General features: G+C 42.0%; 1 protein-coding gene across 2 annotated transcripts in view; it reads right to left on the bottom strand.

Moving 5' to 3' along the window:
* Positions 1–24,464, bottom strand: part of LOC126284458 (midasin) — a 481,989-nt gene that overhangs the window by 447,068 nt on the left and 10,457 nt on the right. For both annotated transcript variants that reach the window (XM_049983379.1, XM_049983380.1), the window contains exons 4-5: positions 21,012–21,258; positions 19,526–19,676 (exon numbers count right to left, since the gene is read on the bottom strand). In XM_049983379.1, coding sequence (XP_049839336.1) covers positions 19,526–19,676; positions 21,012–21,258 — 398 coding nt within the window. The remainder of the gene's footprint in view (positions 1–19,525; positions 19,677–21,011; positions 21,259–24,464) is intronic.

The following is a 24,464-nucleotide window of genomic DNA, read 5'->3' on the forward strand; positions in this document are numbered from 1 at the left end:
TCCGCCGTTTGCCAATAGGTGGCGACAACAGTAAGCAGTAGTGGAAAGAAACAGATCACAGACGTTGGACAGTTAGCTTGGACCTCAGTGAACATAACCTCATTCAAACATTAGTCGATTCGTGTCTGCATCATAAAGCTGTTCTTGATTGAAAATGTCAGTTTACGAGCCTGATTCTCATCATTTGTGGGAGGTGTTACTGTTTGGTTTCAATATGAAGAAGACAGTGGTTGAGTCTCATCAAATGCTCTCAAGTACGTTATGGTAAGGACACCATTAGTGAAATAACATCATGTGAGTGGTTTCACCACCTCAACAATGGTGATGTTAACGTCGTAGACTGGAATAGTGGTGGAAGAGAGGACATTTTCAAAGATGCAGAATTGGAGACATTGCTGAGTGAAGACTCATGTCAAACTCAAAAAGAATAGGCACGATTAGTGGGAGTGACACAGCAAGCCATTTAAAAATGTCTCAAGGCTATGGGTATGATTCAGAAAGAAGGAACTTTGATCCCGTGAGAGGTGAAACCAACAGACATTGAATGGTGTTTGTGTGTTTGTGAACAGTTGTTTCAGAGGCTGAAAGGGAAGGGATGTCTGCATCACATTGTGACCACGGGTGGAAAATGGGTTCACAACAATAACCCTAAATGCAAAAAATCATGGGGATATCCCAGCAATGCTTCCATGCCGATGGCCAAACCGAATATACACAGCTCCAAGATCATGCTCTGCATTTGGTGGGACCAATTTGGCATCATGTACTATGAGGTGTTAAGACCAAGTGAAACAATCACAGGTGCTCGTTATCAAACACAATTAATGCATTTGAGCAGAGCATTAAAAGACAAATGGCTGCAATACAGCGAGAGGCACAATAAAGTGATTTTGCAGCACAACAACGCTCGACCCCACGTTGCAAAAGAGGTCAAAACATGCTTTGAAACGTTAAAATGGGAAGTCCTACCCCACCCGCCATATTCTCCAGACATTGCACCCTATGACTATCACCTGTTTAGATTAATGGCGCATGGCCTGGCTGACCAACACATCCAACCTCATGAAGTCACAAATTGGGTCGATTCATGGATTGCTTCAAAAGATGAAAAATTTTTTTCCATGCGAGATTTGTAAACTGTCCGAAAGATGCGAGAAAGTAGTGGCCAGCGATGGAAAATACTTTGAATGATACATGTGTAACCAATTTGTTTCATTAAAGCCTCAAATGTTGGGGGGAAAACATGGCGAAAGTTGTACACCTTGTACCAATAAACCGAGGTCTACTACATGCTTTACCCATGACAAACTATGCGATCATTCCATTTCATATCCCTACAAAGTGTACCACCCAGGTATTTGTACGAGTTGCCCGATTCCAACAGTGAATCATTGATATTATGGTTATAGAATTTTTTGAGTTCTCAATCCAGTCACAAATTTCACTTGATACTCCATATGATCACACTTAATAAACATAGGTGCAGTACTGAGTCAACTGCTTTTCAAAAATCAAGAAACACTGCATCTAGCTGATTGCTTTCAGTATGTCATGCGAGAAAAGTGCGAGGTGGGTTTCACACGATTGTAGTTTTCAAAGTCCATGCTGTTTGGCACTGAGGATGTCATTCTGTTCAAGATCCCTCATTATGTTTGAACTCAGAATATGTTCTAAGATTCTACAACAAATGAATGTCAAGGATATTGGGTGGCAGCTTTGTGGCTCATTTCTACTGCCTTTGTTGTAGACGGGTGGACCTGTGCCTTTTTTCAAGAACTGGGCAAAGTTTTTTGTATGTAGGATCTACAAGAGATTATAGTGTGAAGAGTGGCTAACTCTGCCACAAATCCAGTATACAATCTGATAAGGATTCCATCGGGCCCTGAAGCTTTGTTCAATTTTAATGACTTCAGGTGTTTCTCAACAGCACTGGGCACTAATACTTATTTCTTTCATCTTTTCAGTGATACAACGATTAAGTTGGGGCCATTCTTCTGGATTTTCCTTTGTAAAGGAACAGTTGGAAATGGATTTAAGTATTTCAGCTTTTACTTTGCTGCCCTCAGTTTCAGTGCCTGTCTCATTCGCTAGGGACTGGACACTAACTTTGGTGACACTAACAGCCTCTAAATATGACCAGAATTTCTTTGGGTTTTGTGAAAGATCATTTGACAATGTTCTGCTACACAGTAACGGAGGTCATCACTCATTGCTCTCTTGACAGCTAAACACATCTCATTTAACATATTTTTATCTATAGCTGTAAGCTTAGTTTTACACCTATTATGCAGTAATCTCTGTTTATTTAGAAGTTTCTTTACAGTGAGGTTCCCTCCCATATTCTTTTAAGCTTGAGCCAGAGTTCCTCTACATGCTCCTGATCTGTGCTGAAAGTTTCAAGCTCCTACTTAGATATGAGACTTCCAATTTTTTATCTAGTTTACTCAACATATGTATCTTTCTGCTTGTTTTAATTGTCCTTAGTATTTTGGTAATCACTGTTGCCACAACCATGTCATGGTCACTTTCAATGTGGACTTCCTAAAAGAGGTCAGTTCTATTTGTTGCCATTAGATCCAATACATTTCCATCATGACTGAGGTTCCTAAATATCTGTTCTAGGTAGTTTTCAGAGAGGGCATTCAGTAAAGTTTCACAGGATGTCTTTTACACCCACCACTAACAAAACTGTAATATTCACAATCAATTGTTGGATGATTGAAGTCTCCACCAATGATTACAATATGATTGGGGAACTTAAGTACAAGTGAACTGAGGTTTTCTCTGAAATTTTTGGTTACAACAGGATACGAGTCTGGTGGGCGATAGAAGGATCCAACTATTATTTTATGCCCAACCCTGTTACTGATAAGGGGCGGCCATGATGTTGAGTTCACAAGATTTACTTCTTTGAACACCTTTAGTGGGCCACTAAAACAATATAATGTGCAAGTAGTAAGGCACACTACACTGGCAATTCCGAGAAAAACACAAGAGAAGTTTTATGCGTCTATTACATAACTGATGTATCAATGCAAAGAAGTTTATCATAAGAAGTCATTGTGACAAGGCAGTTACTGTTTGGGTGTTGCAAGTGGGTCGTGAATGAGGCTGCAGTTCGAATCCATTTACATTTAATTTATTTTTTTCATTACTTATCACATTATTTAATTTACGACAATTGAGAGGTAACATAAAGAAAAAAAAACATTCATTTTCATACAGCTGTAGTAAATTTCATATGTTATTTGACTATTTACTATTTGTAATTAAATTTTCAAGGATGAGGGAACAGGCTCTAAAGCCCAGGTTGAACTCCAATAAATAATGATGCGAATGACATTAATCACAATAAGCAATATAACAAGTCACTACGCGCCAGAACACAAAAGTAATGTACAGTAACTCGTGGAATATGCTCTCAACATCACAAGTTGCACAATGGTATTTGTCACAGAAACATGGAAAGCTTAAATTAAAACTTTTTGCCTCATACATGTTCGTCTTACAAAGCTCTAATGCTAATCACTTGACCACCACGAACTCTAACTTCCGGCACCTATGCACAGATACATAAGCCACATAAAACTTCTCTTGCTGCTTTCTCGGAATTACCACAGTAGTGCACCTTACTACTTGCACACTATGTTGTTTTAGTTTTAATGGCCCACTAAAGGTGTACAGAGTTTGAAGTAAATCTGAGATCCCAACATCTACCCTTGGCAGTTTGTCAGTCTTGCCCAAATAATCTCACATTCAGCTTCAATTCCTATCTCAGTAGCTTTGTCTACTGCAACAAACACACCACCTCCATTTCCCATTTGCCTATCCTTTTGATATACACTTAAATTTTCTTCAAAACTTTCACTGCTATCAATTTCAGGTTTCAACCAGCTTTTGTACCTCGTCTTACGTGGGCTTCACTGCTTTTCATGAGCGCTTCACACTTTGGCAGTTTGTTGCAAAACCTTCAGCAGTTTTCCACTAGGATTTTAATACTCTCACCTGTGGCAAGCATTTCTTTTGAACTTGGACTGTTACTTCTGGGTTTATCACGTCTGTCATTATCCAGATTGGATGGAGAGTCGCCTACTCCCCCCACACACAGTCATCTACCTGAGTAGCAGCCTCTTATGTTTAGTGCACACCTGACCTATTTAGGGGTATCCTAAAGTTGTCAACCCTATGGCACAAGTCCAGGTAGTCACAGCCTAGCTTGTCACAGAACTTTTGAAGTCTCTGGTTCAGTCCTTCCACTCGACTCATAACCAAAGGGCCAGTTCTTGAAACTCCACACGGAAGGCTGGACTTCTCACCCTTCTCTGCCAGTTGCTGGAATGACCCAAGAATGACTTCGGGAGCCCAGATGACAGGCATCATTTGTTCCAAGGTGCACCACAATTGGCAGTTGGTTGCAATATGGTCTCTCACAGCAGTTGGTTGCAATATGGTCTCCAATGGCTGCCAGAATAGCCTATTCAAAATGTTGAATGAGGACTCCAGGCATACACACTGAGTCAACCAATTGCTGTCCTTTTCTGTTTGTTGCCGCCATTTCCTCAAGGGGTACCGCCATTTGCTGTATGTTTGAACTGCTGATGATTAATAGACCCCTACCTTTTTGCATTTGTCGTCCTGGTACCAGACAAAACAGGTTTCCCCACATCAGGTGAAGTGAGACCCACTGGATCAGTTTCAGGGAAAGACAGGACCCCAATCTTGTTGGTTAGGGAGATCGACGCAACATCCTGAGACCTCCCTGATACCTGTCCACCCTCTACAGGACACCTAAATCTACCATTAACACGCCACTCGCAGTCAAGTGGACATGTAATGACAGATGCTGTACTTTCTGCAGAGAAGGCAAGACTCACAGGAGATGACAGTACTTGAGGTACTTCTGGTACAGTTATCACAGGTACACAACTCTCGGGAGCTCTTCCAACACACCGATTCACAGCAGCTGTCAATCATATTGCTAGCAACACAATAAAGTGAACCGTGATTTATTTCACGGCAGAAAAAAAATAGTCTTATCAAATTAGACTCAGGAGGCTGTTGTCATCAGGATAAATAAAACTGGTGTTCTACAGATAGGAGTGTGGAATGTGAGATCTCTTAATTGGGCTGGTATGTTAGAAAATCTAAAAAGTGAAAGGGATAGATGGAAGTTAGATGTAGTGGGAACTAGTGAAGTTCAGTAGCAGGAAGAACAGGATTTATGGCCAGGTGATTACAGGGTTATAAACACTTTTCTGAAAGTATTTGTATGGAGTGTAGCCATGTATGGAAGCTAAACATGGACGATAAATGGTTTGGACAAGAAGAGAATAGAAGCTTTCGAAATGTGGTGCTACAGAAGAATGCTGAAGATTAGATGGGTAGATCACATAACTAATGAGGAAGTATTGAATAGGATTGGGGAGAAGAGAAGTCTGTGGCACAATTTGACCAGAAGAAGGGATCGGTTGGTAGGACATGTTCTGAGGCATCAAGAGGATCACCAATTTGGAATTGGAGGGCAGCGTGGAGGGTAAAAATCGTAGAGGGAGACCAAGAGATGAATACACTAAGCAGATTCAGAAGGATGTAGGTTGCAGTAGGTACTGGGAGATGAAGAAGCTTGCACAGGATAGAGTAGCATGGAGAGCTGCATCAAACCAGTCTCAGGACTGAAGACCGCAACAACAACAACAACAACAACAAACATGAAATCAGAGTAATGCAGGAGTAAGTTTAGTAATGAATAAGAAAATAGGCATGGAGGTAAGTTACTTAGAACAGCATACTGAATGCATTATTGTAGTCAAGATAGACATGAAGTCTACACCAACAACAGTAGTACAAGTTTATATGCACAGTTAAAGAGATTGACGAGATGTATGAGATATAAGAAATTATTCAGCTAGTTCAAGCAGATGAAAATTTAATAGTGAAAAAAATTTAATAGTGCTGGAGGACTGGAATTCGATAGTAAGCAAAGGAAGAGGAGGAAAAAGAGTAGGTGAATATGGAATGGGGGAAAGGAATGAAAGAGGAAGCCACTTTGTATAACTCTGCGCAGAGCATAATTTAATCATACCTAATGCCTGGTATAAGAGTAATGGAAGAAACATACATGGAAGATACCTGGAGACACTGAAAGGTTTCAGATTGATTATATAATGGTAAAACAGAGATTTCAGAAACCGATGTAGGAACACGCGAAGCAATATTGTCACTACAATTTATCTTCAAAGACAGATTAAGGAAAGGCAAAAATAAACTTGCAGCATTTGTAGACTTAAAAAAGGCATTTGACAATGTTGAATGAAGTACTCTCTCTAAAATTCTGAAGATAGTAAGGATAAAATACAGGGAGATAATTGCTATTTACAACCTGTACAGAAACCAAATGGCAGTAATAAACATTGACATGCATGAAAGGGAAGCCGTGGTTGTGAAGGGAGTGACACAGGGTTTTAACGCAGCCCTGATATCATCCAATCTGTGTACTGAGTAAGCAGTAAAGGAAACAACAGAAATATCTGGAGTGAGAATTAAAGTTCAGAGAGAAGAAATAAAAACTTCAAGGTGTGCCAATGACATTGTAATTTTTTTCCTTTTTTGATGCAAAAACAACTGAGGCCATAATCACCTATGTCATAACCTTAGAACACTAATAAGAAACAGAAGTTAAAAGCAACTATCCGAATGGGAGGAAAGAGAGCTAAGAACAAGGATTTCCTCTTGTAGAAAGATCCACAAAATATGCTGTAGAGACAGTGAGTTCCAAACCAAAGATTACATGTTCTTCACCGTATTGCTACAATTGATAAAAAGTGAAACATGGTCGACAGCCCATATGCTGTTTGCTAAAACGACCGATAACTCAGATGGCAAACACATGAGATCTGTTCAAAAATTCCAGAATTGTATCCAGCAAATTTTTCTACACTTATCTTTTACTTATTGAGCATCGTCTCCTTTGAAATACTCTCCTACACAACTAAATACTCCATTCTCAATGCTATTTCCACTTCCAGAAGCAGTCTTGGTATGCCTCTTGCTGGATCATGAAAAATGCCGTCAGCGAATGTTCTTTTATTTTGTCTTTTGTTGCAAAACTTTGTCCTTCCAATGGGGTTTTCAACTTTGGAAATAAAAAAAGTCTGCAGGGGACATGTTTGCAAACTACAGAAGATGACACAGCATAGTGATTTCATTTTTTGTGCAAAAGCCATGCACCAACAAGGATGAATGTGCGGGTGTGTTATTTTGATGCAACAGCCATGAATTCTTTCTCACATTTTCTCGCAGGTGTCACGAAACATCTCTATAGTACTATCAATTAACAGTCTGACCATCTGGCACGAATTTAAAGTCAAAGAAAACTATCAGCATGGCTTTGACATTTGAGATGACCTGACGAGGTTTTTTTCTTTCCCCTTGGAGAATCTTTCCTGAACGATTGTGAGCTTTTCTTGGTCTTGGAGAACCTTTCCCAACGCACTGTGAAGATTCAACCTCGGTCTGAATGTCATAACTGTAGACCCATGTATCATCGTGTAACACAGTGTAATCACCAGTTGTGATTCTGTTAAGGAACATCTCATTGTCATCTGCACGATCCAAAAGCTCTTCACAGATTGTGAGGCAAAGGTCTTTCTGATCTTAACCGACGAGCTGTGGAACAAATTTGGCGACAACACAACGCAGTTGGCATCCATACACATGCCTGTATTTGATGTGTAACTACCGGAAGTTTCATTATTGTGTGTCTGCTAGTTATTGTCCGAGGTCCAAGCTAACTGCCTGACATCTGCAATCTGTTCCTTTCGACCGCTACTTACCGCTGTCGCCGCCTATCGGCAAATGGTGGAAGCGAAGTTGTACACCTTGTAGAATATGGGGAAGTGCAACCAGTCTGCAAAGAAGTTGCTTATGAACCACTCGTGCGACCTGTCCTAGAATAAGTATGAGGGGCCGACCTCCTCTAGGTCCCCTTGTCTCGAGATCATTTTAGCTAGGTTGCTCATTGGGCACTGTCTTTTTAGCCTTCATAATTTGTTAAGTGGTGATCCCCCACCACTTTGTGCTCATTTTGACTACCTTTGATGGTTCACCATTTCCTGACTGAATGCCCTTTTTTTAAAAACCACTTACACTCTAGTGTACAAGGTCTGTTCAAAAAATTCTGGAACATTCATTATTTTGTGCCAATGATGGGTTGGAGCAAATATTGAAACAAAACAGTAACACCTCCCGCAAATGATGTGAATTAGGCTCGTAAACTGACATTTTCAATCAAGAACAACTTTATGATGCAGACACAAATCGACTACTGTTTGAATGAGGTTATGTTGACACCAGAAATTCATACAAATGGTTTTGTCAGTGGAACAGTAAAAGCCATGAGTAAAGACAATTGAGACACTGCTGAAGAAGCTGCTCTAGGAGACGAGTCCATGGAGAAAGGTACACAAAGTCATCAACAAAAAGGGAGCCAGAGATGTCCAGTGGGAGACATTCAATAACAGAATATGGAGGTTACCAGTCCTCCAGCATGTGTCGTATGCTTTCTCCAAACCAAAATATATGGGCCCAGTCTGGTATTTCTGCGGAAAGCTGTTCATGATATGAGTTGTCAAAAGACGAGATAGTCAACTGCAGAACAGCACGCTCGAAATCCACATTGTGCAGTGGTTAGCAGATTGCAAGACTCGAGCCACCATACCAGCCAGTCAGGAATTGTGCATGCCATCACCTTGCAAACACAGCTAGTGAGAGAAATAGGGTCACTGCTAGAAGGAAGGTGTTTGCCCTTACTAAACTTAGATATAAATAAAACAGTGGCTTCACACCAGCATCTGGGAAATGTGCCATCTGCCTAGATTCGACTGCACATATGAAGGAGAAAAAGCTTGCCTCCAAGAGAAAGGTGCTGTAAAATCTGAATGTGAACATTGTCCGGCCCTGCGGCAGAAGATCGGGATGAAGTGAAAGCGTAATATAGCTCCCCCATAGTAAAGGCAACACTGTAGCATTCACAACTCTGAGAGGAGAATAGTATCACCTGAGCCGCCTCCACTCGTTTCTGGTGCAATGATAATGGGTGGAGCTCAAAATCTCCACAAAATAGCCGCCTAAGATGTTGAAGATAATAACAGGGTCCACAATTACATCACCTGCTATGGTCAGGCTGGAAATCTGGAAAGGGATCTTGGTCCCAGATAGCCGATAGAGGTTGCCCTGCATGATGGAAGAGGGCGTGAAACTGTTAAAAGAACTAGTAAATGAAATTCCGAAAGCTTTTTTGGCTATCCCAAAGACTTCGACAACAATGTGCATGCAACTGTTTATAATGAATACAGTTCGTCATTGTTGGACGACTTAAAAATATGGAGAGCCTGTCTCCTCATGCGAATCGTGTCACGGCATGCCTCAGTCCACTAGGGGAGCAGGACACGGTGCGCAACAGATGAAGTGTGAGATATGGAATGTTCTGCAGTGGTATGTAAAGTTCTCTATCTGGTTATCACAACTGGGGAAATGTTGCTCATCAAAGGTCACCACAGAGGAGCATAGCCTCCAGCTGGCCTTTGGAAGCAGCCAATTGGGTTTAAACGTAGGTGGAGTAGGTATCAAGAAAAAAGAACCACTTAAGACAACAGGCAAGCTAAGCACTGCAAACGAGAGGTCCAAGTGGGAATAGGTGTGTGTAGGGAACGTGGGTGCTCCAGAGTTAAAACAGACGAGGTTGAGTTGATTGAGAAGGTCAGTCAAGAGGGCACCCCACACTTTGAAGTGCCCCAAGCGCAATGGTCCACATCAAAGTCACCAAGCAGCAGAAAGGGGTCAATGAGTTGACCAATAAGCTGGAGAAAGTCTCCCCTGGCAACAGCGAATGATGGAGGGATGTAGTCATAGCAGAGAGAAGAGGTGAAACCAGGAAAACATTGACTGCAACAGCTTGCATGCATGTGTTCAATGAGACAGTTTGGCCATACACATCATCCTGAATGAGTAGTATAATTCCCCCACGAGATGGAATGCTATCCTCGGGAAGAAGATCAATGAGGACTCAAAGGAAATCTGGAAGGTCAAAGGGGCTACAAGGACGCAATTTCATTTCCTGAAGGCAGCCACAATTCTCCCTTGTTGGACATAATGTCATGAACATTCCATTCGAGAGAAGTCATAATGAGAAATGGGGACGAGGGAACAAATAAAGGGGAGTCAAAGAGGCGGCTGCGAGTGCCAGCCTTCAAAGACTCACAGCTGCAGGGCGCAGAGGCTGGAGGATCGTATTCCATGGGATCGGTATTCTCGCTGAGTCTGCCTGCAGATTCCAGGGCAGAAAAATGGTAGGTAGTGTGCACCACTGAAATGTAGGTCAAACGGGTGAGGGTATCATGCAACAACACCAATGAAGAGAATCTACAGGCTGGCGAAAGGAGAAGATCATTTGCCTATGTTTGATTTCTTAGGGTCTTTACAGTTGGCAGATGAAGACTCAGATATTTGTTGGCTGGACAGACGTAAAAAGTCTTTGTGGCAGTATTCCTTATTGTCTTTTCCAGCCTGCCGGTTGTGTAGCAGTTGATTTCACCACTGAGGACAAAGATTTGGTAGCTTGGTGTGCGGCTGTAGGAGGAGGAGACAGAGATGCTACCATGCTACTGGGCAATTTCACAACTGCGGTTGTGAATTGGAAGTCACAAATCTGTGTGGTTGTATCCTTCTTGGAGCGAGGCATAGCAAGAACAGTACTACAAGTGCCGGATGGTAAAATAAAGGGCTTTCGACTAGCAAACAACTTGTGAGTGACAGGGTAGGGTACTTTTTCCTTCACCTGGATCTCCTGAATGGCCTGCTCATCGAGCTACATGGGACATTCATGAGATGGGGCAGCATGGTTGCCATTACAAATGATAGAGTGGGGAGAAGAAGACAGGCAAACACCCTCTAGAACATCTCTCCCACAAGTAATACATTTGGCTGTGTTTTGACAGGACACATGATTGTGGTTGTAGCATTGACACTGGTAGCAATGCATGAGGTTTGGAATGTACAGTTGGAACATGACGACTTCATAGCCTACCTTAAACTTTGACAGAAGAACCACTTGAACAAAAGTGAGAAAGAGAGTGCACATAGACACTATGTATGCGTCATCCTTTTCATTACTCGATGGACCGCAGTGATGCCCTGATAGGAGAGATAAGTTCAGATTTCTCCCTAGGCACGATCATCACGCAACCAAGTGTAAATAACACCACATGAAGAATTCAGCTTACAATGGGCCTCGACACGAACACGATAGTCATGGAGAAGTGAACCAGTGAGCAGTTGTTGGGCTTGAAAATCACAATTGGTCTCAAGAAGCAAAATCCCATTACATAAGTGAGACCAGGACTGCACAGGGCCTGCAATTGTGTCACCACCTTTCTAAATAATAAGGACTGACCTCCTTCAGTACACAATCCATGGGGAACTGAAGTGCAGCTATGAGATTCTTGGAATCTTTAGCCTCATTCCATTTATGTTTAGTTGATGTAGACTGAGATGGTGACTGGCTCAGTGTGAAAAAAAATCCCCCGTGATTACCTGTGTCTCCGATGGCATGCTCTTCCCACTAGAGGCCGCATCAGATGGGGCTCACTCACCTTAGGTGATAGTTCACACCTTCAGTCACACCTTGTGAACTGGACCAATTGACAATTGGGAAGGTAACAGCTCAAGCAGTCACACCTCCCTGGACCTGGCCTGCACCAGAGGGTACATGCAAACCCTACCTATCAACCCAGGACTGGGAACTACACCTTACCCAGTCACCTATTATGCGTCAAATGCATGGGCCAAACTTCAGGAGCACACAGGGAGAAAGGAGAAACAAAGAGAAACCACAAAAGCCAAAGCAGAGGAAGGGGAGGAAATGGAGAAGAAAGAATGAAAGAACAGATGAGGGACTGTTCTGATGCAGAGGATATCGAAACTTCAGTTAACATACCCAAAACTATCCAGGATATGTTCACCAAGAGAGGGGAAAAAAGAATAAGAGGGGAATAGACATGTAGTATGGAAAGGAAAGAGGTACTGCAAAGGCTGGGGGGGGGGGGGGGGGCATGGTAGTCAAGGACAAACTCACCAAAGAGTGGTGAGCTCTCTGGATGGATTGTAATTCTTTTTTAGTGACCTAAGGGGACTTGGAAGAGCAGCCGAACAGAAAGGACAATGTCTTGAAAGGATGATATAAGATTAACATCAACAAAAGCAAAACACGGATAATGGGATGCAGTCAAATTAAATCAGAAGATGCTGAGGGAATTAGAAACGACAATATTTAAGTAGTAGCAAAATAACTGATAATGGCCAAAGTAGAGAGGATATAACATGTACTGTCTACAGCAAGAAAAGCATTTCTGAAGAAGAGAAATTTGTTAACATTAATACAGATTTAACAGCTAGAAAGTCTTCTCTGGAAGTATCTGTGCAGAGTGTAGCCTAATATGGCAGTGAAACATGGATAATAAACAGTTTAGAAAAAAAAACAGAATAGAAGGTACAGAAGAATGCTGAAGATTAGATGGATAGATCATGTAACTAATGAGGAGGTACTGAATAGAATTGTAGAGAAAAGAAATTTGTGGTGCAAACCGACTAGAAGAAGGGATCTCTGTTGGTGGGACACATTGTGAGATATCAGGGGGCACCAAAATAGTATTGGATGGGTGTGTGGGGGATAAAAATCAGAGGGTGACCAAGAGATGAATACAGTAAGATTCAGAATGATGTGGGTTGCAGTAGTCATTCGGAGATGAAGAGGCTTGTACAGGATATAGTAGCATGGAGAACTGCATCAAACTAATCTTCGGACTCAAGGTAACAACACCATCGACAACAGCAACAAGTTAGCAGTCTGTCTGAAAACAGTGATTGAATCTGTAATGAAAACTACATTGATACATCGAGAACGACCCTGAAGTGATGTGCCCATTATTGAGGAGCCATAGGTTGTGAAACTTCCTGGGAAATGAAAATTTTATTCCAACATTTACTTTTTGGGGTAAAGCTTTTCAAAACTGTCGGAGCTATCCTGGCACTACTAACAATTCACCTTAATGCTTTTATGGATGCTTATCAACTGGAGCCTATAGCATATTTTGTGTATTAACAATCATTGAGGTGGGAGTAAGTACATAAGATGATCAATCTTGTTGGCCACATAATCGAAATGGAGGGAAAAATGAGCAACTGCTACATTCTGGGAATGTAAAGAGACTGCATCTGCTTGCAATTCTGTGAGAAGGTCAATATACAGGGATTCTATAGGGCATATCCGTAACAGCGTGCAAAAATTTAACAGGGCATAAAAGATCCTCCACTGAACAATTTGAGGTAGGGAACCTGGAGTCAGAGAAACCAGGTTAAGGAGATAATCGGAATAAAATCACATTAATGTGTACTTTTTTATTTACATTAGTTAACTGCAAATACCACCGTTGACACAATGAACATATCACTTGTTCTATACCTTACAAAATGAGTTGAAACTGACAGCCATCAATCTCAATGCTAGCAGGACATATGCGAACAAGGTTCTGACGCACCCTGACAAATAACACTGGTGTATTTCAAATCACATCACAGACAGCTACAACTCTGACGACTAACTTCACCTCCGTATCCACTGGGGTCTCGCACACAAGTGACTTTAGACGCCCCCATAGGAAATAATCGAGGGGATTCAAGTCAGGTGACCTCGCAGGTCATGGAAGAGGACTGCCTATTCCAATCCAGCGTCCAGGAAATATTGTACCAGTGCACTCCATTGTATTGTACTGTACATCTCTGAATAGCACTGAGTAATGAATGGGTCTGTCACTGATTCATAGCACATTCTCTCATGGGACAATGTAAATATGATACAACAGATCTACACTATGGACCAGTAATGCAAACAAAACCTGCATCATTGCTTCCAGGTAATCAGGCTCATCCTCCTTGTTTCCTAGCAGAAAACAAAGAATGTGCATGTAAATAAAGAGCACAGTCTATGTAAACTGGTACACATGTTAGTTGTAAATAAGCTGTACAACAGTAATCCTAGACAAAGCGTTAGGCAAGTTTACTTCAATATCTCCTTAAGCTGCCTTCTCCAACCACAGGTTCCCTACCTCAACTTGTTCAGTGGAGCATTCTCTATGTCCTGTTACATTTTTGAACACTCTTGCAGAAACACCCTGTATAAGTGATTCATTAATTTTCATAGCTCTGTATTATCCAAAGAATTACATGTACAAATATGACAGATGCATGAATAGAACTGAAAACTCGTCAAGTTTACATTTCGCACTCTACAAATGTTCTACAAGTGCCCCTCTGGTCACACATCTAAGTGTTAGGGATACCTTATATAGCAACAGCCTGTCAATGGTCTCACAGCACCACTGAAGCATTCTATGAGGCGTTCCAATATTCTTAGCAGTGGAAGTATGTTAACACGTTCCTTAATGTACCCTGAAGACGAAAGTCAAAAAGCGATAGGTCAGGTGACATGGTGGCCACAGGAACAGAGTCACATCACCTTCCCTACTACGCCCAATCCAGCGATATGGAAGTTAATCGTTTAGGTGGTGACGAACATCAATGCTCCAATAATCGGGCAGTTGCATGTTGCGCCACAGGGTGGTCTTCTTCGGTCTGGGCCACAGTTTGGCATTGGCTGTTCATTCTGGTGGACATCTGGGTGCTAGTCATAACAACATGGAAAGCTTTGCAGTGACTGCAGCAGAGCTGGTACACGATGTGACTGCTTTGACAGGTGGCTCGGCCTCTGACGGGGTAGAATAAATCTGTGACTGGATTGAAATAGGAAGTACTAGGTGGGCGGATTAGGCAGGTCTTGCATCAGGGTCTTCCACAGCAATATGATCTTTGTGGCAAGGAGTTGGGATGGGGAGCAGCATAGAGATGGACTAGGATCTTGTGGAGGTTGGAGGGGCAATGAAACACCTCTTTAGGAGGGCAGAAAGGATCTTTGATAGGATGTCCCTCATTTCACAGAATAATGATAAGTAATCAAAGCCTTGACGAAGAATGTGGTTCAGTTGTTCCAATCCAGGTTGGTATTGGTGATGAAGGAACACTCCTTTGTAGCTGTTTCTTGGGGTGGTGGGAGGATTTTGGGTATATGGAGAAATGGAATAGGATATCTGTTTGAGGACTACATCTGCGGGATACTGCCTATCTGTGAAGGTCTTGCTGAGACCCTCAGCATACTGGGCAAGGGAGATGTTGTCACTGAAGATTGTCACCCAATAGCAGCCCCTACTGGAACAGTTAAACTACGTCCTTCGTCAGGGCTCTATCTCTCACAATGGCCTGAAATGAGGGACATCATACTCAAGACCCTTCCCACTGCTACTAAAGTGGTGCCCTCTCACCCACCCAACCTCAACAACAACCTAGTAAATCCCTACAGCACTCCCAACCGCAACCCCTTGCCACAGGGGCCATATCCCTCCTGAAGACCCAGCTGCGAGACCTGCCTAATCTACGCACCCAGCACTTCCTCCTGCAATCACTGCAAAACTTTTCACATTGGTATGACCAGCAACCAGCTGTCCACCAGAATGAACGACCACCACCAAACTGTTGCCACAAGCAAAATAGACCACCCTGTGGTAAAACATGCAGCTGAACATAAGTTGTCTGATTTCAATGGCTGCTTCACTACGCAAGCCACCTGCATTCTCCCCTCCACCACCAGCTTTTCTGAATAGCGCAGATGGTAGTTATCCTTAAAACACTTTCTCCGCACCCAAAATTATCCTGGTCTCAACCTACGGTTACCTACTGTTGCCACACCCTTCACCCAACATATTCCACCCACTCTCTCCTATCACCTCCACCGTATTCTCGTTCCCTCACCCTCTTTGAGTGCCACCCCAGCTTTGTACCTGAAAAACTGTTGATAAAAAAAGGGCAGTGCAAAGGTGAACAGGCCCCACTGAAGAAGCTATCCAAGCACCCTATTCCTTCAAGTGATGCCATAGCCCTTCTGAAGACTGAGAAATGCACTTACGAAATGTTGTTGTGTATGAAAGCCTGCTGTGTAGCAATCTCTGGCAGGTAAAGTTATATAGTTAAATTGAATAGGCGGCACTAGATGTACACACTAGTACTTACTGCTTGCAACTGTCAATCTATGTCTAGCCTAATATATACACACACTACTACTAACCACTTGTTACAACAGTCAGTCTATGTCTAGCCTGATCCCTCAAATATAGGCTCTCACTGAAATAAAAGCGCGCGCGTGTGTGTGTGTGTGTGTGTGTGTGTGTGTGTGTGTGTGTGTGTGTGTGTGTGTGTGTGTGTGTGTGCGCAGTTTCGAGGTTTTTCATGTCTTGCTAAACAGACACACCTTTTTGTGGCAGAGTAGGGTAATAGTATCGTGAATATCAGTATGGCCACAAGAATGTGTCTGCAAACAGTATGCATATACCCCCACCCAAAAAACTTTGATCTAACAACAGTCAGTAATCAGCTTCAATATATGTCTTTTTCAACAGATGTCTACATATTTTCAACAGTTTAAATATACGGAGCATGTAAGTCAAAATTCCACAAGGTCCCTTCTTTGCATTCAAACTTCACATCCAATTGCTTTAGAAGGTAGCACTTAAAAACAGAAGACAAAACATTACTCACACTACCATGTCACAAAGGCAAGGGGAATTCTGATTCACTCCTTTATGTTTTTAAAGCACATAAAAATGTAGCCTATGTACATTTCCTAGGTCATTTTGCACTTTTTTCCCTACAAAAATTCTGCACTTTAAGTCCTTTACACACATTGGGTGTACATTAATTTCTCCAAATATCTTACTCAATTCCTGAAAGCTTGTATCTGGCTATGGGAAAACCAAGGAGAATTGTCCCAATTCAATTCCTGTACCAGTGAAAAGATGAAATGAAATGTCGTGTGACGAGGGCCTCCCGTCGGGAAGACCGTTCGCCTGGTGCAAGTCTTTTGATGTGACGCCACTTCAGCGACTTGCGCTTCGGTGGGGATGAATGAGGATGATTAGGACAACACAACACCCAGTCCCTGAGCAGAGAAAATCTCCGACCCAGCCGGGAATCGAACCCGGGCCCTGTGGATTGACAGTCTGTCGTGCTGACCATTCAGCTACCGGGGGCGGACAGTGAAAAGATGGGTGATATACACGTCAGTGTCAGTAGCATTGAGAAATAGCTGAAATATAAGGTCAATGGCCCAAAGGAATCTCTATGAGGAGTCAGATTGTGAGTGTGTTTTCAGCTTCCAGAGGCTGCAGTTGTGTGTGTGAGTTGCGCGCGCGCGCGCGCGTGCGCGTGCGCGTGCGTGTGTGTGTGTGTGTGTGTGTGTGTGTGTGTGTGTGTGTGTCTCATGTCTATTTTTGACAAAGGCCTTGTTGGCTGAAAGCTTATATTGTGACAGTGTTTTTGTTGTGCCTATCTGTGACTCAGCATCTCTGCGATTCGGACTTTCCTTTCCATAATATTGTTACATTCCATCCTTGACTTTCCATTGTTTGACGGTTGTAGAAATTCACGAGTTATCTCAAACAGAATGACTTCCTCCATGCAACTAATAAGAATTCAATAGCACCGATCATGTGCAATTTGCTCTTTTCTCACATGACATACTGAAAGCTGTGGTTCAGGGCAGTCAGGTAGATGCTGTATTTCTCAATTCCCCCCCCCCCCCCCCCCCCAAAAAAAAAAAAATTTACTCAGTAACACATCTACACATATTATCAAAGTATACACATAAATGATATCAAGTAAAGTTGAGACTGGATTGGGACTGTTTGGTAGGGAGGTCGGAGCAAGATATCTCGGATGAGAGTCATCGTCAGATGAAGAAATGACTTCAGGTGTGTCCCAGGGTAGTGTGATGGGACCCTTGCTGTTCATGTTGTGTATTAATGACATTGCAGACAATATTAATAGTAACCTCAGATGTTTTGCAGACGATGCAGTTACCTATGATGAAGTACTGTCTGAACAAAACTGCATAAATATTCAGATCTTGATAAGATTTCAAAGTGGTGCAAAGATTCACAACTTGCTTTATATGTTCAGAAATAACTGCACACTTGACTAAACAAAAGAACATAATACACTATGAGTATAATATTTATGGGCAGTAGGTGGAATAGATCAGCTCATGAAAAAACTTGGACGTAACAATTTATAGGGATAGGAAATGGAACGATCACATAGGCTCGGTCACAAGTATCTGGCAGACTTTGGTTCTTTGGAAGGATACCAGGTCAGTGTAATCAGTCCACACAGGAGCCCACACAAAATGCACTCATGCAAGCAATGCTAGAATACTGCTAGAGAGCTCGGGACGCACACTTAAGTGTTATTGCCAGCAACATTGAGCTGGATGCAGCGGAGCTGGGTCAGTTATTGCAGTGGAACAGTTCATGACAATGAAACGGAGGGCAGGCAACAGTCCTGGCGTGGTATATCTAACTCTGATCCTTCACCTGCTGCTGTGCTCTGTTTTCATGTCTTCACGTGTCAGTCACTCGTACTGGTCACGTGTTGCGTTTTCCTCTGCGATCGATCTCTCCACAGCGTTCGGACAGTCTGCTTCCCCACAAATTGACTCACATGTCAGTTCAGCTCCCACGGTGTTGTCAAGCCACATTCGGCTCATACAGTTTACAATAGTGCCAGCAGTGTGAGTGCACAGCATTGTTACACGTTCTTCAGATACTAAACATACCAAATAGGACTAACCGGGGGTATTTAACGTATACAAAGAAGGTAGCACAAATGGTCTCAGGTTTGTTCGGCCCAAGGGATGGCGTCATGAAGATGCTGGAAGGACTGAACTGACAGACGCATGATGGCAGACATGAACTGTCCTGTGAAATCCTATTTTGAAAGTTTTGGGAACCAACTTTAAGTGATGAACCGAGGAATAAACTACAACCCCCCAAGGATATCACTCCAAATAGGGATCACCAGGACAAAACAAGACTAATCAGAGCATGCAAAGAGCTACTTAAGCACTCATTCTTCCTTTGATTTGTATGTAAAGGAATGGAAGGAAAGCCCAAATAACTGATACAAATGGGATGTACACACATCACAGTGGTTTTCAGCGTATAAATGTAACTTGTAGCCATGGAAATGTGAAGACTCTATCCTTGTAAAATGTCTGCAGCCTATAGATTGTCTATACATTTGCCTAGTGCTTTCTATGGGAGCTAAATGTCAACAACATTAAACTCATTGTTTCATGTGGGTAACACTTAAATAATGTGGCAGGTTTTCAGATGTGACATGCAGCATGTTTTGTAAACATGCAATTTATGAGAGGCACATCTGTGTTTATAAATTACACGTTTTTCAGTTATCTGGGCAGTCTCGGGTCCACATTAATCTGTATTTTTAAACAAGTACCTGCACTCATATACAACACTTGGTTCCATGACTTACCAAAATGGAAATAATAAAACAGACCTGTAGTTACCTGTGAGATTAGCGAAGTGTTCAACTAAAGCTGTCTTGCCAGAACCAACTGGTCCCTGGAGGCAGATAGCACGACCTGAGACGAGTGCCAAGGCGAGACTCCGCAGGTTTTGCTCCGTAGTTTGTACGCCACGTTGGAGGGGCTCATCTCTCTGCAAACCATCAAATACAGACTTTGCAGTTAACTGAAGAAGTGTAATGTTTTCAAGGATAAATCTTATTCTACCCGTGCATCCAAATGGTGGGGCATTTGTAACTAGTAAACATGCTGCACATGAAGCCTCATTCAACTGGAGAAAATGGAACATTTGTAGGCGATTCACTGCTGTTCACTGCCAGTCGCTTGCACCAGTGAAGAAATGCTTACCCTGCAGGGGACAGAGGAGAACCAAAGAGAATGAGTAGAGTCCACAACTTAAGAAAGATGTCTTTTTTTGGGCGCTAATCACCACCTACTTTTGGCTTGATATGAGACTAAAGCGGCCATCACCAAAACAGGTACATAGGTGCCTCAAGGTCATGCCGGCTACATGATGCCATCAGGCTGTGCTGTGATTTGACCACTGCACAGCTTTGTTTCCATATACACACTGAAGCAATGAGAGAGGTCAGTGCCAGCTGCATTTTCAGTGTTCTCACATGGTACTGTTTGTTCATGTGTGGTTTCAGTCTTCTGCAGAAATATGCATAGGCTTGTGTTTTGTAGTGAAGGTAATGGAGGAGCAAAGGTCTCAACTGGTCATGGTGTGTAAAGGGCAACAAGACACTCGAAATTAAACTTAGATTGTAGTGTACTTTGTACACAATGGTAAGGAGAGGTGGGCTACAGAGTGGTGTGCCAATTGTCCTTGTAGTAATGCTGGACAGAAGCAGAAATCATTAGAGACCTAATTAACACAACAAATGGACTATTTACTTAACTTGTATGCCACCAAGTAAATGAAGTGTCATTACAAAAAATGCAGCAAGATACAGAGTCCAGCTGTCTCAATGTCAACAAGGATGAAGCACGAATGAAGGTATTGTAGCATAGTGGCTCCAAGTGCAAGTGGGCCGAAGAGCTACCGCCAGCTGCCATGTACTGCGACGGCAAGGGTCACTCGAGGTACAGAGCCACTGGAGGGGTGGCTCGGCAGACGCGCACCAATGGCTGCACCGGATCCCACGCAACTGCTATTGGTGCAAGCGGACACTCACTAAATTGCTTTCACTCGTGGGAAACACCACTCGTTGAGTGAGTCATTTTTTTTTGCAATCTGTTTAGCTCATTATGCGAATTGTGCATTATGGGAGGTGCTTGTTAAGAGAGTTTCTACTGTAATTGCTTTTCTGCGTTGAAAATCTTTCCAATTTTGAAAAGCTGCTGACATATTCCATCATTCAGTAATGTATACACACCATATTATACATACCATATTCTACACTGAACTTACAAACTAATTAACACATATGAGAAACATGCTATCAGGATGAATATATCCAGGTACCTGCTTAGTTGGATCAACTACTGGAAACTGAAAGCCAGCAACTGTAATAACAGATCCCAGCATAGAACATGAGTCGGTTGAAGGTGCTTCAAGAATGTCTGATGACACGACTTTGATATTACTGAGTTTTTCCATGTATTCGTCAAACTCAATAAGATAATTTTCAGCGGCCTTTTGTCCAAGCAACAAGAACTGCCGCTCCGAGTCTGACATACCAGTCACAGTTGCTAAACAATTAAGACCAACCCTGGAATGGGAGAGAGAGGGGGGGGGAAAAAAAAAAAAAAAAAAAAGAAAATTAATTGAGGCAGTTTGTCAACACACAAAAAATATATTGGTTTATCTTACATTGTTGATTACGTTGGAGGTTATACCCAGTTAATGGATACTCTATCAAGTATTAGAACAACTGGAATGTCATACAAGCACATAAATTATTAACAGTTTTTTCTAAAGGTGTGTCAATAGTTGGATCACCCAGAGACGTGACACAAGCAGAATAGTAAAAACATATAGAAAGCAATGTTTGCCATCTTCCTTGATGAATGTGATTAGCTATTCACAAGAAATACTAAAAAAGATGATGTTTGTCAAGGGACATGTTGATTGTGTGTAGACACCCATTTAGCAAGTTTTAACTTGTTCATCCTCTGAAAATTAGAAGTTTTGCCTCGGTACAAGTAGCGATCATTCAGATTACTCCTCATTACTTAATCATCAGTTAAATGAAGGTCAATATGACATTATTCATATTCATTTTTGCACTGTTTTCTCATCACTTTATGTCTTACAAATACAGTAATTCACTGACAATGTTCTGGAGAATGATCTGTGTAAATGGTAAAATGAAAACAAAGGAGCAGGGACCCTGGTTTTTGACTTTGGTCTTTCAGTGCTTGATCAAATTCTTCTCACAATACTACACTTCCCATCTCATCAACATCTAATTCCACTTCTCAATCTGTAATATTGCCTTCAAATCTATTTCCTTTGTATGCCATTCTACATATTCCACCTTCCCCTTTTTTTTGCTTAATACTGGCTTGCCCTTTGAGCTCCTAATTTTGATACAGCTGCTCCTCTTTTCTCCAAAGGTCTCTAATTGTCTTACAGGTGGCACCCATCTTTCCTCTATAATCATGAATCCAATCTCATTTTTTGTGTGTCTGTATTTATTTTCACATAGTTCATTTTTTTCTCCTTTTGCAAATTATATCCATTATCTCCTGCGATATCCAGGGACTTTACTAGGCCTTACCTTTGTGTCTATTTGGTATTCTGCTGCCTTCACTATGCCATCTCTTTAAGTTATCCAGTCATCTTCTGTTTCACTCCTTTCTCCCATTGCAGTCAATTGCTGCCTAATGCTCTGTTTGAAAGTTTCAACAATTTCTGGTTCTTTAAACTTATCCAGGTCCCAAACTAATTTCCTACCTTTCTAGAATTTCATCAGTTTTATTTTGCAGTCAGTAACCAACAAACTACAGTGAAGAGTCCACGTTTGCCCCTACAGATGTCTTACAGTTTAAAATCTGATTCTGAACTTTCTGCTTTACCATTATGTAATCAATCTGAAACATTCCAATGTCTCCAGCCTCTTCCATGTACACAATCTTCGTTCACATTCTTGTATGTTTGTCCTCCTGGCTGCAGGTTTGTGGGACTTCGGCCATTCACTTACGTAACAAAATGGAACACCTACAGCCTTCCTTTCCACATTATGTATTATACGGCAACTAGTTTCGGTGATTCAGTATACCATCTTCAGACCTTAACTGGCATTGAGAGGGTGAACAGCTGTATACATGATTCCATCAGTGGCCATCATCTATAAACCAGCTTCCGTACAATACTCTAACAGCAAAGGCATGTCTGCAACCACACGGTGTACCGAGTCACCAAAACTGGTTGCTACATAACAAATACCATGGAAAAGATAGCTGCAGGTGTTGCATTTTATTATGTTCTCTCACGATTCTTAAACCAAGTGGTAGCAATGATTGAACTGTGCTCTCTGCTAAATCCTACCAGGAGGGTTCCTCTTTCATTCATTTCACCCCACACACTCCTTATTCTACAACTATTTCCCTTACCTTCCCTATTATCGAATGCCAGTCCCCCATTACAAATTTTTCTCTCCATTATCTGAGTAATTTCTTTTACCTCATCATACACTGATTCAACCTCTTGATCACCCATGGAGCTTGTGGGCATATAAACTTTCACTAATGTAGCAGGGCGTTACCTTTGTGACTATCTTGGCTACAATAATGTATTCATTATGCTGTTGACAGTAGTTTACTCACACTTCTATTTTCTTATTCATTATTACATCTACTCCTGCATAATCCTTATTTGATTTTGTATTTATAACCTGTACTCTCTGGACCAGAGATCATGTTGTTCCTTCCACCACAATTTGCTACTGCCCACTATATCTACCTCCAGTATATTCACCTCTCTTTTTAAATTCTCTAACCTTCCTACCTGATTTACATGGTAATGGGTTATAATGGTAAATTTTTTTATCATATTCTGCTTCCATCATTTTAACTTAGCCACACACAGTGGCACAGTTATGTAAACAACTCGACAGTACTTGTGGCTATCTCCCACGCTATCACACTGAGCTATGGATGTCACCACGGTACTGCTGAGAGAGAGACGCCAACTTTCTGCCACAAACCCACCGACGCGACAACTGGGTGCCACCACTTGAGGTGCGTGAGAGCGTCAGTGAGGTAGCGGCCGTGACTGTGGGTCTCTCTCTTGCCTGCCGGCTTTCTTAGCCTCTGGACATGTCCACCAGTCCTTCCTATTGAAGGCAAAATGTTCTTTCCATACCACGTGCGGTTCACTCTGTGGCTGTTGCCAGTTTTCATGAATATTGTACCCATTAGTGGTACTTCTTGGGAACAAACCCATTTTTCTCTGAATCCTGGCATGGCATTTCTCATTTTTCGTGTAAGAAAAACACTCTGGATACACACCTGAGCTCCTGACATGTACGCTGGTTAAGGATTTAACATTCCACTCTCTCTTCAACCCACTGAACACTAGCCGTCCCCTCACCCTCCACCCGAGTAGCCACAGAGGTGTGGGTAGGGCACTTTTTGACCTGTAGAATACTTTAGCTACGATGATGCCACCATTAACCCACATGTCAGATCATCACATCTCTGTCTGGCTTCTCCACAGCCAGACCTCCATTTCGGCAGTGCACCTATTTGTATCGTTTAGGAATGCAAGTCACCCATCTCAATAAGGTCCATGGTTTCCATAGCTGATTAATCTAACATTTTATCAAAACTGCAAGAAATGTTGATTTTCTCAACTCCTCAATTACAATTTTACATCCAACAAGCCTACTTGTCATGGCAATACTGACTTACAATATAACAACATGAATTAATATCTAATATAAATTTTGCAAGAAAGAGAAGTGTTTGAAAT

Source organism: Schistocerca gregaria, chromosome 8, assembly GCF_023897955.1.
Source record: "Schistocerca gregaria isolate iqSchGreg1 chromosome 8, iqSchGreg1.2, whole genome shotgun sequence".
Lineage (NCBI taxonomy): Eukaryota > Metazoa > Arthropoda > Insecta > Orthoptera > Acrididae > Schistocerca > Schistocerca gregaria.